Below are 13,894 nucleotides of genomic sequence, written 5' to 3'. Positions count from 1 at the left end.
CGATGTGCATATCGTGAAGTGGCCAAATACTGGAGGATTACGCCTCTGACCGAGACTAAGTACTGCCACAAGAGGAGATTCTCATCTCTGTCGAGATTGGTTCTGTACGCAATAGATACCTGAAGGGAACAAGTTCGTATCACCGCCAAGGGGTCGATATACGTTTACGACAGTCACAAAAACGGAACGGTGTTAACACAATCCATTGTTTGATCCAGCCTTGTTGTGTTGTGGATGAAGGCTGTTGTGATACCAATTCATAAATAAAGAGTAAGGAATGAATTTGAGAATAATCTGCCTACTTTCAATACGCTTATTAAGTTAGCCAGCGGATTTACGACGTTTCAAACAATGTCGATTATAGGGTTGCTTTTACTCTTTTGTTTACAGATTCAATTCGTCATCATATTCCTAGGATCAGCATGCCGTCAACAGGGAGAAACTTTCAAAGACGATTACGCAGAATCATGGGTTCACTCAGGATGGATGATCGAGTTAAACCGGCCTCGTGACGAACTTAATCAGGTTTCCCGCACTCTATGTGCCACTCCGATGCTTCACGCACGTTTAAAACGAACAGAAAGGTGCAAAGAGCACCATTAGGAGCCAACATTACCTCCTGACACCGAGAACCCAGTGCTGAGTGGCAGTAACAAAATCGGATTAGCTAACGCCCCCCTCCCTCCCGGATCGGTTGCCGGATGGTTAATGGATTCGAAAAAGCAGTCGTTTAATGTCAGTAAGATTCGATCGCGTTTCTTCAATAAAACGTGTTGTTCCTCGCCTAACATAAGAGTTACGTATGTACACATATAAAAAAGTGATATCGTTAAACCGAGGGGAACTTGTAGCTAAGCCAGAAATTTAGTCTTAGGGCCAAGCTCTTCCATACGTAACAGCAGTACCTTTCAATACCTTTTTACAAGAGTTCGGAGACCGTAGTATGTCCAGGTTAACAGACACTAAAAACGGAAGTTCTTCTGCAGTACCAAGGTCACATACCAGGAGGACCAAAATCAAACTTGACCTTTGTCTACCCAACACCGACGCATACATACAATATTTTTGAGATCTATTCAGAGGTTCTTGAGTTATGCTGACTACAAGAATCCGGAAACGCAAACACACACACACAGACAGACAGACACACCAAAAATCATATGTCCATTTTTTATTTTCATGGAGATAATTATTCTTGCAGGAAATAGAAGTCATCACGGCTTTCGTTAGTGCTTCCTTTTTTTCTTACAACCCTCATTAAACATTGAAATCGCAGTTTCCCGTGCTTCTGTACACATTTTAACTGGCCTTCTTTTTATATCTGGGACAGGGGGGGGGGGGTCATTCGCCCCCCTCCTCATAACTTTCAAACGGTATGGTGTATAATGATCAAATTTACAAGGAGAAATATCAATGTAAGCATTAATAATTTCTGTAATGTTGGTATTGTTATGACGTAATATGACGTAAATATGACGTCATCGATGTGATTTTTTGGCTAAATTTGGAATTCCCGTAATATCTAAAGGTATTAAACTAAAAAGTGTGTCTTATTGATGTCAAGGTATAACAAGACATATGACGTACATAGTAACTACGTTGACGTCAATGACGTCATGTGTATTTAGCTATCCCTTGTTATCCGCCATATTGGACCGGCCACTTCGACATCTTTGAAATGTGTTAATCTGATCTGAATGATTCTTGTTAAGAAAATACTAGGTAATGACGAATTTGAAGGCGAAAATATATAAGCTAATAATATGGTCCACCATCTTGGATTTTGACCGATGATGGAATCAAAATAAGCATGATTTATTAATGTAAAAATATGAAAATTACATTAAATTACATATGATGTTATAAATATAGGCAAAGCAGTGTGGTTTAGCAAGAAAACATTAGAAACATAATTGTTTGAACCGACATTAGTGAATTTTGTATGAAATGCCTCTCAGAAACCCATTGCCATGGCAAAACGAAAAAAATGATAAACTTATACTGTTATCATAAATCTGTTGCCAGCTGAATTCTATGAAGATTTACAAAGTTCGGTAGTCCTAGTATACGACGTTTAGCAGTTACACGACGTTAAAGTTGCCGCGAGCACTTTTAGCACCCCCAGTCTAGATACGGTTTATAAGCAAGGGTGTACAACAGCTCTATTTAAGAAAGAGACGTTTGTAAGATATGTAAAGTGTTTGGGAACCTTTACTTTCAATAATCCTTTCCAGACAGCTGAGCTGACGGCAATTTAGTATTTCTACAGCTCTATGTATTTACTGAGTCGGGAAATGCTAGCGTTTATAGTTTACTCAAACATCATTATCCTTCACCTAGAAATTCACTTGAGATTTGTAGCACTTAAATCAATTTAATCTTTGTCATGTAACAAAGGCGCAATCACTAATACATGATATTGAAATAACAACATATTTACCGAAACAGTTGGGAGATACAGTGCTCCAAATTGCTCTTAACGATTCACGTCCGAACGCTAAAAGGGGTTCAGATTCTTGCGCTTCCTGTTACACAAAATATATATCTTATTACCTTAATAAAGCGTTATCTGAAGGATGCAGCACTACCCGGAAAAGTTCGTTACCTACTGGGAAGATATACGAGTAGACAGTGGGCCTACATTTCACAGTTAGGCCACAGTGTGTACATCTAATGGATGACATCCTTTGGAGGCTCAAAATTTGATGCGAGATGGCGACAAGAAAAAAAGATGGGTAAAATGAAAGCAAGATGGCCTAGACGCCACAAACGCTGTCACAAGGAATGAATCATTAAGCGAAAAACTTGGTGTCACAACCTACATGTCTTTTATTCCTGTTTTCAAGCAGTGCACGAAGTGACGCTAGTGTGGTAGACTGGTATTATTTACTAAGTTGGCAACGACAGTCTTGGCTACAACACTAGTGTCATGTCTCCAAGACAGTACAACAAGACAAAATTCCCAATTTATTTTCTTACTTTCTGGTCATCTTGACAATCTCAGAAGGGACATTTTGTCAAAATCAAACGAAAATGAACGCTTGCACTAATGGCATCCCTAAAGTTTACTTGATGTGGCCTAGTTGTGATCTTTGAGTTAACATGCAAGTCTAGATCTGACTGTTCCCTAAAACACATTTGCGCGCGCGCGGAGCTTGCTTGTATTCCAACCACTTATCTTGGTTTTTGCATCTTAATTTTTGCTAATCTCCCATTCGCACTTGTCTTGAATGTATGCATTGGGTTTTGTTTGGCTTAAACCCCCACCTCCGCTCCGAAAACTGAATCGTGAGTTGTCCCCAATCACTAATGATTAATGGCCATATCCAATCATGAAAATTCATTAAGGAACTTTTGCTATAATCACATCCATAGATTAACATGAAATTTTGTAATATATATATATATATATATATATATATATATATATATAGCGAGAGAGAGAGAGATACATATATAGAGAGATAGATAGATTTCATATGCAAATAATATCAAATGTAGATTTAGTTTGTTGCAGTAACGTTATCATCAATGTTGAGCAATTTTCCAACTTTGCTAGACGGTTTTCACGACAGTTAAATGTACAAAGGTTTTGGTGTTTAAAACTGGTTGATAAAGATCACAGATTTTTTTATTAACCAACATTTATTTGAATTTCAGCATGTCGGTGATTATTGAGACCCCGATGATGTAAGGTGATTTTTGGCACCATATGCATATCAGTATTTTCATGTAATTCAGAAATATAGGGGGGTGAAATTGATACTCAGAAACTCCTAGAAACTCCCATATGTCCATCCGAGTTCGAACATGGTTCGACGATGTTCGATCTGGCATAATTTGATCCGAACGCGTGTTCCATTACCTGTGGTCATTGCAAGCTTGTGCCCTTTACTTGCCGCTTCAGGATAAAAACTAAATTTTCACAAATATCAACCCTTTTCAAAACAGGGCATTTAATAAGCTGCTTGCGGCATGGCTGATGACTTTGAATAGTAGAAGGACTGTTCACGCCAGTGTCAATTACCACCTCTCCTTATCCGTGCGGCGTGACATGCGTTTAACACGGTGGGCAAATTCATGATCAGAAACTCTGTCTAGAACTCTTTTTTTTCACAAATCTGGGCGTTTTTTGAATTTTTTCTAAAAAATACTCATGATTTTTAATCATTGTTAATTGAATGCGAACAATATATGTTATATTTGTCAATATTAACTATACTTTAAGTCATTAATCAATAAATCCCCCAAACAAAAAGTTTTGTTTTGTTCCTAGTCGACGAAAAATTAGAGATTTTCATTGACATTTGGAGCCAGTCCTTAGTAATGTTTGTCTGAATAAAAGACCTACCTAAAACCGGAAAATAATAGATTTTTGGAGCAAAATTTAAGCAAAAAGCCATTCACCGCAAAACAACATTCAAAGTTCGTTAAGTCGTTTTATTTTGAAAATATTTTCCTGTCCCCATTTAATTTATTTATCTCCATATGTTTTGTTGTTAGCAAAAATATTGTCTCGTGTAAGGGCCCTGTCACACTTGTGCGTATATTCATGTGCGCGTGAGTTGCGAATTAACATCTTTTTGGTTTAAATAAGGTTTGCGGGGAAAAAGTTGTTTTCTACTTTGACCCACCGCTGTGTAACCTAGTGATCAAACCTAAGAAATCACTCATTCGGCTACAAACTTAACCTAAACCAAAAACATGTTAACACGCAACTTATGTGGACTTGTATATACACACAAGGGGCTTTACCTGATACTTTGCCGAACGCGCGTAGCAACAGGAAAGAATAGCAACAGACCACCGTGTAAACATCGTTTAAAACGGTTTCCCCGAGATTTCTGTTTTGGGGATTTTTTGGAAATGCTGTTGATTTGGAATTATGGGTAATTGACTGCGAGATGTCTTTTTTTCATATTTGTCGACGTAAATTTTCAATTGATGATCGATATAATACTAAGAATAAGAAATCAATTTTCATTTGCATTTTAGGCAGGCTAAAAAACGACGTTTGTCAGAAAAAAGGCTTCCCTAAAACCTGAAAATAATCGTATTTGGGAGCAAAATCTAAGAAAAGGAAAGCTATTGAACGAGACAATTTAAAGTATGTTAACTCGATAATTTCGTTCCATTTTAGCATAGAACATAGATTTTACCTGTCCCCTCTATTTCCTTTACTTCCGAATGTTTAAACTTAACCAAAATATTGTATCGCGTAACCCGGTAATTTGTCGAGCGCGCGATGTAGTACCCTGGTAAAAGACCACCATGGGTGGCCTAATGGTAGCCTGTATAACACAAGCTCTCACTGCCTGGAAGTTATTGGCCACTCCCCATGCAGAGGTTAGGCCACTGCCTTGGTTACTGCCTGCTGTTATAACTAACAACTACCAGAAAATAAAGGGCAACAAACTTTAAAGAAATCATTATTCCTTGTAAAGAGTGTACGAAATACCTTGGCCCACAATACAAACACCATAATTTCTTCACGGAGGTTTGTGTCCTATATGGACCCGTGTCGATCTAAAATTCTTTCATGTACACCAATAAAAGAAACCACGGACCACACTTCAATGCCATACAACATTCGGGATGAAAAATGAGACAGGTCACGGAAATTAAGTTTGAAATAAACATGGGTCAGTGAATCTCTCTAAATCAGTCCACCCACTAAAACTGCCTCGTAGCTTTTCACAATCCTCAAGCATGATAATTCGGCCAACAAATCTCACCCGCTCCATATCTCCATATCCTGTGCACGTGAGACGCATACATACACATTCTCATAAAATAGTTATCATTATTCCTGGTAGCACAACGGGAAAACTTGAAAATATAATCACCAGAGCTCCCGGGGGATTTCTGAAGCGTAGATTGACCTTCTGATATATGACGAATAAGAAATTGGTTGTCGTTTTGTGATACCATTGCTTTAGCACACATTGGAACGAGAATATCTATTTGTTTTTGGTCTTCCCAGTCCTTTCTTTGATCTTTCATTCTCATTGTATATTTAAAAATTGCACTCGAAACTATAGCTAGAACAACAATAGCAAATGTTTCTCGTCTTTTCAGTTCTTTGTTTATCCTCTATTACTCATCGTATATTCAGAGTTTCCTCTCTATTGGCTGTTTCTGGTAATGCCTTTTTCTGTTCATTCTTCTTTTCCACTAAATTATCTTATTTTGTTGGCATGAACAATGCACAAGACACGGACTTGTTGTTAAGACATCGATTACTCTAGGGGACATTTAACTATTGTTGATTTGATTTTTTCAGATACGGCAAATTGCAAGGTCATATATATATACACTGCAAATTGATTTCTTCCTCAGAAATCAAATTTAGGTCTGAACTTGCCAACCCCATCCTAAAGGTTTACTCCCCTCTGTGATCAATCAAGCTAAAAACATCACCTGCCTAGATCCCCGTGAACACTTCAGGGAGAAATAACATGCATTGTATTCATGCTGACTACTGCACATAATGGCAGTCCATGCAAACTAAAGAGTTCTCTAGAATCCTGGATGGCTCTCGTCAAACCCATTAGCACTTACGGGAACGCCTGTCTTAAAATGGATTTTTCAGGCTTTATACAGGAAGGTAACGGTGCATTGGGGTGCCACCGAGGGTCCATGGGCGTGCTAACACAGCGAGCCCTATTTTTCTTCTCAAAATGAAAGTATGCTCAACAGCGGGAAATTCATTCTCAGAAGATTACTGGGGTGCAAAAGTGTACATTCGATTTCCCATATTTCCCGTGGAACTAAAAAGAGTAAATATAACTGAAAGGCTCAGCTAAGATTGACGCCGGACCTCTGTTATCAATACTATCATTCACCGTTTAGTTCAAGGTCTGTTGCAAAAAAAAGCTTGTCATCAAACTCTGATTATTGTTACCATGGAGCCATTACATAATACAGAGCTAGCTACATGATCTTGTCTATAGAAGCAATCCTTTAGATTATGTTTTTTCTGTATGAGATATATCTATCTTTCTCATCTGTCTTTTTCTCTCTAACTCGCTATAGATCTATCTCGAGATATCTCTGGACATCTCATTCTAAATATCTCTTCCTCTTCCTTAGTTCCATAGCTATTGATTTGATTTTTTATCCGAATTGAATTGTTACACATTGATGCACCGTGGTTGAGATAAGATATAAAAGTGTACAGACCTGCTTTGTCAAGTAATCCTCCTTCACGCTCGATACTTCCCCCGTTATCTCCTGTCACGTGAAGTCGTGGATCTTCACCTCTGATCCCCCAGACTCCCTTAAGCATTATCGATTGCAATATCACACATAGCTTATCTTTCTCAGCAGGGGGGGGGTCTTTACCTGCAGACGGCGAGCGCCGTAAGGGTGAAGGCGGATCCACTGATGGCCACACCCTGTAGCGTGTTGCTTACCCTGCACATCATGAACCCCAAACCCTCCTCTGGAGTAATGCAAAGACACCATGGTGTGATAACAGTGTTCTGATTAATTTTCACAATGTAACACCATTGATTCCATGATTTCATTTCGATTTTTTGCACATGTCAAAATAATTTACAAAACTTATTAAATGGAACAAGAAAGAACACTTCCTGGGGAAAGAGAAAAAAAACGATGACTTCTTTCCCTCTCTGACAATGAGCTTGACTTACCTAAAAAACTAAAACATTTTTGACAAACACACATGAAAGAAAGCATATATTACATAGTCATAGGGATAGGACGCTTTCCTTCCTCAATCGACGATTGCTTATATAATATGTCTTGCGCACATGTCAACTTAAAATTCCATCAAGTTCAAGTGTCTTTTGGGAGTAAAAAAGTTCGTATCAGCTGTTAGACAATGTGAAACTCTACGTCAAACATCATAATTAACAATGGAAACTCCATGAGGTCATCGTTTATATTCATGAGATGTAACATCATTTCTTGCATCGTGCCAGACGTATCCGTACGGTCCAATGTGCGACCTACTTAACTGAAAGCGATAGCCCTTTTGGATCAGTTTCATTGCTCTATGTCCCCGTCAATTCTCATCCAGATCCCCTCAAAGTAGTCATGTTAAAGAAGAGGACATCGTTGATATTCGCACAGCGTCATAATGTCCAGATTCTAGAGATCACGTCATGTGAACGCCACCAATGCTAATTACTTCGGCTAAGCTATTTCTCGTAACTCCAGGGGGAGGGTATAGCTTTAATGTGTCTGTTATCCTCTCTGAATTGCTTTTTTAGTAAGGTCAATTCCGTATGGAGTCAAATCGATGTGTAGCCCATGCATGTTGTACGCTTTAATTCCAGTTCTGCTGAGATACTAAAGACGATACGGGGACGAGATCTTCCCTCACAAACTTGTACTTACTTCAGATATCTTCTACTTCTCCTTCAGAAGTGATTTCGTGGAAGATAATTGATCTTTTAGGTTTTGAAATGTCCATTGATTGTGATTTGTTGCCGTAATCCATTCATATTGGTTGGTAATAAGTCTTTGCGGACGCTATGGAGCTATGCAGCTGTACTTAGGATTTTTCTAGGCGTGAGCTCTCCCGGCAACCTGAGTCCAGGTAAATGGACACCAGGGGAAGTCAAAAGAACGCTTCGACTAATATTGCTCATCAAGCGGCAGGTGGCTGGTAGTTGGGGGGGGGGGTAATTGTAGGATCGGAACCAGGGGCTAAACGATGAGGCGGCTACCAGTTGAGTTATAGAAACATCATTGACAATATGTAGACAAGGAAAATTATTACAGGAACTATGAGCGATTGTAGATGTGGGGGTACATCTCACAAATTTCATAATTTTTATTGAAATACAAACTTCCACCTCAGCCTAATACTGTCCATAACACCTCTTTCGGACTTCATTTAATTTCTTGACAGCCATGCTTTTGCGACTGTTTGTTGGATCACAGTTATTATCTAGCGACTTTATCAGTAACTTCTTGCTTAGTTCTGTCAAAAAGCATGGCCATATCCAAAAAGCTATCAGTGCACAAATGCAATCTGGTGTGACCTGCAGCAACTTTAAGGCGACATTATGTCCATTTGCCTGCATGTGGCTGGACATTGCTGTGCTGTAATATTGGTTTTCGGTGTCCCCATTGCACAATGTCTTCCTAGAATAAGCGTTATATGCAAGGATAGTTCTATGGCAATGGGAGCGGATCTGAACGTGTGGCCACAGCGTACGCAAGGGAAAGGTTTATGACTTAGACGAGGCTGAAGCAAAGGAAATGATATTATGTTCTTCAGCAGATTGCTGGATGGTCAGAGATCATGTTTAGAATTTTGTAAAGGTCAATTTACCAGGTGCAGCGCATAAAAGTATATTTATTAACCGTATATCACATTTATAACATAAATCCTGGATGCATAGAATGGGGCCTTGTGAAGGATGGCAGTGCAGTATTCACAGCGTTCTATTTTTGGTGAATATAAATATTATACAGAGATAGGGGATACTAGAAATAAATTAAAGGTATCTGTATATCTCCTATGCGTACATCGTTGCGTACATTAGGTATACGTAGGTATTGTTGCTATACGCAGATGCTATATTAGTATTTACAATATTAATAAATCGTTGCAATTCGCGTACGTGATGGCTGCTTTATGAAAGGCAAATCGCTCACAATCAACATTATACAGTAAATATTGCAAAGAATTACTCACGGGACTAATTAGTAGTGAGCGTAATTGCTGATCATGAACGAATTTTAATGATTTGTCTAGTTTGATTTTGCGAGGAACCACCAAGATAGTAATAAGTCACAGCCTTCAAAACGACACGGATCTGTTGCGAGCCTTCTTCAGCGTGATGCATCGCATTTTTATGCGTATTTTTACGATTTCCCTGCAAGATTTGTATCATTTAAGCTCCCCGGCTTTCCATTGTCAAACTTGAAGAGTCTCTTCCTCCCATCATGCAGAGAAGTGCGTGCCCTAACCAGTGAAAATGAGGTACAACAGAGCGGCGATAAATCTTTGGTGTTCTGCACACTGAGGAATTCTGGGCGTCCGTGAATATACCAGCGGGATTCAACAGTGAAGAAGTTTGGTGATTACTGTCATTTCTGTTGGAGAGTAACGCATGAGAGATTACAATAATTGGAAAACTTGCGCACTCAGTGGGGTGCCATAAGACCGGAGATAGCTCTAGATAGATAGATAGTGATAGACTACGTGTTCCAAGTTGTGATTTGATAGCTTGTGACGTAACGGGGAGGGCCCTAACTTAAGACGCTTTTTTTCACGCGCCTGAACTCAAGGTGCTCCATCGCTAGTTGCAAGAAATTAGTCAGCTTTTGGGAAATGAAATTTGAACACATTTATCTTTAGACAATATTTGAGTACATTTTGTAAGAAATTCATTCGTGCGGTACACATGGACTCTTCGTCTGCGTTACAACCGGTAAACGCTGTGAGACGTTTTGGCGAATGTACATTCAAACTTTGTGCTACGCTAGTGTGCCCTAACTAAGACACGTCTGTAATTCATGCGAATGGCAGCTGCATATGTGGACTTGGTTTATTATCGTTTTTCTAATCAGCATGGTTCGTGGCAGTTAAAACGGCGTGCTTATGCATTATGAGATAAGTAAATAATCCATCTTAAGTTTAGGAACGCCTTATACGGGAAAACACACTCCAGGAAACTGACCTTCCCAAGGGCTATCTCAAGGGACACAGGGATTGAGTTGGAGGACTTGGGAGCAGCCATGTCAGACAGACTGATGTGGGCCTCAGTTGTACAAGGGCTCGCCCCGTCCTCTGCTGCAGAGGTCGACGGATGATGATGATGATGACGCTAGGGCCCCGCCCGCTATACAAGGCGCGCTGGCAGATACAGTACTGCTCTTCAAGATGATCCATAAAAAACAGTCTATTTGTAACTGAATGCTAGACATCCAGGTGGCAAGATACGCAAAATAACAGTTACTCAAGCATCTGGATAGGTTTAAAAATGTTTCAACTGTTCCAGTTGCTTGAGTAACTGTTATCTTGAGAAATATGCCAAAGACCAAGAGAGCCGCTAGGAGTATGGCGTACGACTGAAATTGAAGCATGAAAAACATATTTATATCTTATGTATGCTATATTATTCTCCCTCACTCTCACAATCATTATTGAAGACGATGATGATGAAAGTGCAAGGAATTCATGTTTACATTAAGTACTGGAAGACATAAGAGGTTCCTTACCTTGTGAAAAGAAGGGATGGAAAAGATCGTACGGTATACAGAATATGCCAACAAGTAGGTCGACGAATCCTAAGTTAAATACAAAACAGAGGGCCGGTGTCCTAAGATGTGGCTTCCTCCTGATTAAGAAAACTAGGAGAAGGTTCCCGATGATACACACGATGAACACCGTTAAGTAGGCGACAAGGTAGAGTATTATGGCGGGTAGGGGCGACCCTTTGTCAGCTGGTCCCATCTGGTATCCATCCGTAACGTTTATTGTGCTGATTCCATCGGAGTGGTTTGCCTCCGTGGACATTTTCTCCTCGCATCCTGGAGGCACAGTGGGCATCACAGTCGTACTGAAAACTACTAGGTCTTCTCTCGGCGCTTGCATCTTTAAAGTCAGATCGACCCACAGCCAAAGTCAAGCGATTTCCGACTGAAACTATCTCCGACTTTGCCCGAATGGTTTCCACTCCAAGCTTCCAAGCACCGTGATCTAAACAGACATGACATATTGCTAATGTATCCATGGCGGCTACGGGCCCATATCGACATAATTGCAAAGATTTTACGGGAGTAGTCACATAACGTCCGGCGGGCGTACATCACGGTAGGCTTGGTTCTATAACCACCAGATTCTTCCAAAGCACACCGGATTGACTCAACAAACGCTGCACGCCCGGAAGAAGGATTTCGGATATACCGGGATGATTTTGTGGTCAATCTGGTCCTCCCCTATGGCCATCAAATTGTTCTGACATGATATGTCTTTCTATGTGATAGCGCTGGGTCTCCAGATTCCAACATGATCGTCTACTGCCACCGCCGGCACAATACCCGCTGTATCTGCACTCCACAACACATGTGATCTGGTTCGGCCCACATCTCATAATCCACACGCTTTACTGCAAACGTTCAAACCTCCCACGCCTCAAACTGTGTCAAGCGCTGTTTCCCAGAAGACGAACACCTTAGATCAGCTTGGGTCGGTACCGTCCGTTGACGGAATACGCCCTACCACAGGCACAGCAGTTGGGGTCCGAATCCCATACGCTCAAAACATTAAACAGCGATGACATCCCAATGGTTAACATCCTGTCCCTAGCGGAGTCAGCATGTTCAACAAATGTGGCAGGAGTCGATTGAATTCACCCGAGCAGGAAATTCGCGTGAGTAAACGAGTGGGTCCGATGAATTGCACATTAAGGTATAACATGAGCAGCTACCCCGGGGATTGCACAATGCTGACGACTGATGAGGGCCCGTGCACAGGAGCCCGAGTGCATCACACCATAATCTGTAACGGCTCTTTGCTCCACCCGCCTAAAGCTGGTATTCGTGGCCTTCACTAAGCCGACAGCCACGGAGAGTAGTTTTCAGTCTGACTTTAATCCTCAAGCCATTCCACGAAATGCCACTGATGTTTCTGAGGGTGTGCCCCGCGCTCATTTACATTCATATTTGATACGCTATTAGATGGAACAGAACAGCTGTATTTAGACCTATATGCAGTGGCCGTTATTAACAGAAATATCTCTGGGAAAAGGCCACTTTACCCCCCTGGCGCGTGGCCTTCATACATATGCACCACTACCAGCTGCATGTAGATGCCAGCTCTGGCCTGCATTGCGTGCAGTAAACGTTTCCAATTTACCTTATCTCTCACTTATTGCCCTGTGAGATATTGCCGTTACCTTTATAAGCCATGGGCGTAGTGTTATCGTTGGAATGAGTCTTCACTCTTTACTGATGGGAGACTTGAGTACCTGCATAAGGAAGTACACATCTCTGTCCCATCGGGAACGCCACTTGATATTCAAAATGATGAGCTCGCTCGTCACCACCGCGGGTAACCGTGTGATGTGTGGAAACCTGGCCTATATGGTGGTATTGTTATTTCCCAATATTTCTTCCTATAAAATGTACATAATTTTGAAAACGTGATGCGTAAGCCCACCGATCAATTATTCTCACGTAGATTAGATTTTGTTTACACCAAGCATGGTTGATAAACTATCCATATATGTAGATGGTAGATACGTTTGTGTAGATTTATCATGAGGAGGTAGGTAGGGCACAGCCTCGGGCATTGAAATGTAGAATTGCATCTGTCATGCGGAGTTTTGAATGCAATCAAATGTGAGCCTTCTGTTGTATCTCATCACGACTAACCCACGACAGCGAAACACGTTCACATCTAAGCACCCTCTTCTTATTTCATTTTCACATCTCATTTTAATTACAAAACCTTTACACTAAAAGCTAATGCAAAACAAAATCACATGATGGCATGCAGCACCTATTGTGGCGCATACCAACCAATCAAGCTTTGGACAGAAATATGACAACTAAGCATTCTTCGGCATTACCATACCAAGGAGATATGGTATCATGGGTAACAAGGCATCTGCGTCAGCATATATATCAAACTAGATAGTCCTGTAGCGGTATGTTCTTATAACAAGAGCTCTTGTCGATATGTCTTGGCGTCTACTATGGCATGGCAATTCTCTTGTCGACGTTCGTAGTTGCCTGGGGTAAGGTCGATTCAACACAATAATGTAGACAAATTGCAACTGACACTGCAACTATGCTGACAAGCACACGGCTGTTTGGTAGATATTATATACTTTCTAAATATGATATAACTATACAGAATCGTGACATTTCTTTTTTGTTGAATAGTCAAACGAGGCCATGTCGATTT

At 40.5% G+C, this 13,894-nt stretch overlaps 1 protein-coding gene across 1 annotated transcript in view; it reads right to left on the bottom strand.

The window, feature by feature from the left end:
* Positions 1-12,612, bottom strand: part of LOC136449025 (neuropeptide FF receptor 1-like) — a 33,025-nt gene extending 20,413 nt beyond the window's left edge. Inside the window, exons 1-2 of the mRNA XM_066448793.1 lie at positions 11,203-12,612; positions 7,345-7,444 (exon numbers count right to left, since the gene is read on the bottom strand). Coding sequence (XP_066304890.1) covers positions 7,345-7,444; positions 11,203-11,578 — 476 coding nt within the window. The 5' untranslated portion in view covers positions 11,579-12,612. The remainder of the gene's footprint in view (positions 1-7,344; positions 7,445-11,202) is intronic.
* Between the last annotated feature and the right edge of the window lie 1,282 nt (positions 12,613-13,894).

Source organism: Branchiostoma lanceolatum, chromosome 14, assembly GCF_035083965.1.
Source record: "Branchiostoma lanceolatum isolate klBraLanc5 chromosome 14, klBraLanc5.hap2, whole genome shotgun sequence".
NCBI classification, from domain to species: domain Eukaryota; kingdom Metazoa; phylum Chordata; class Leptocardii; order Amphioxiformes; family Branchiostomatidae; genus Branchiostoma; species Branchiostoma lanceolatum.
Note: the sequence above shows the minus strand (reverse complement) of the source record. Positions and strands in the feature narration are given on the sequence as shown.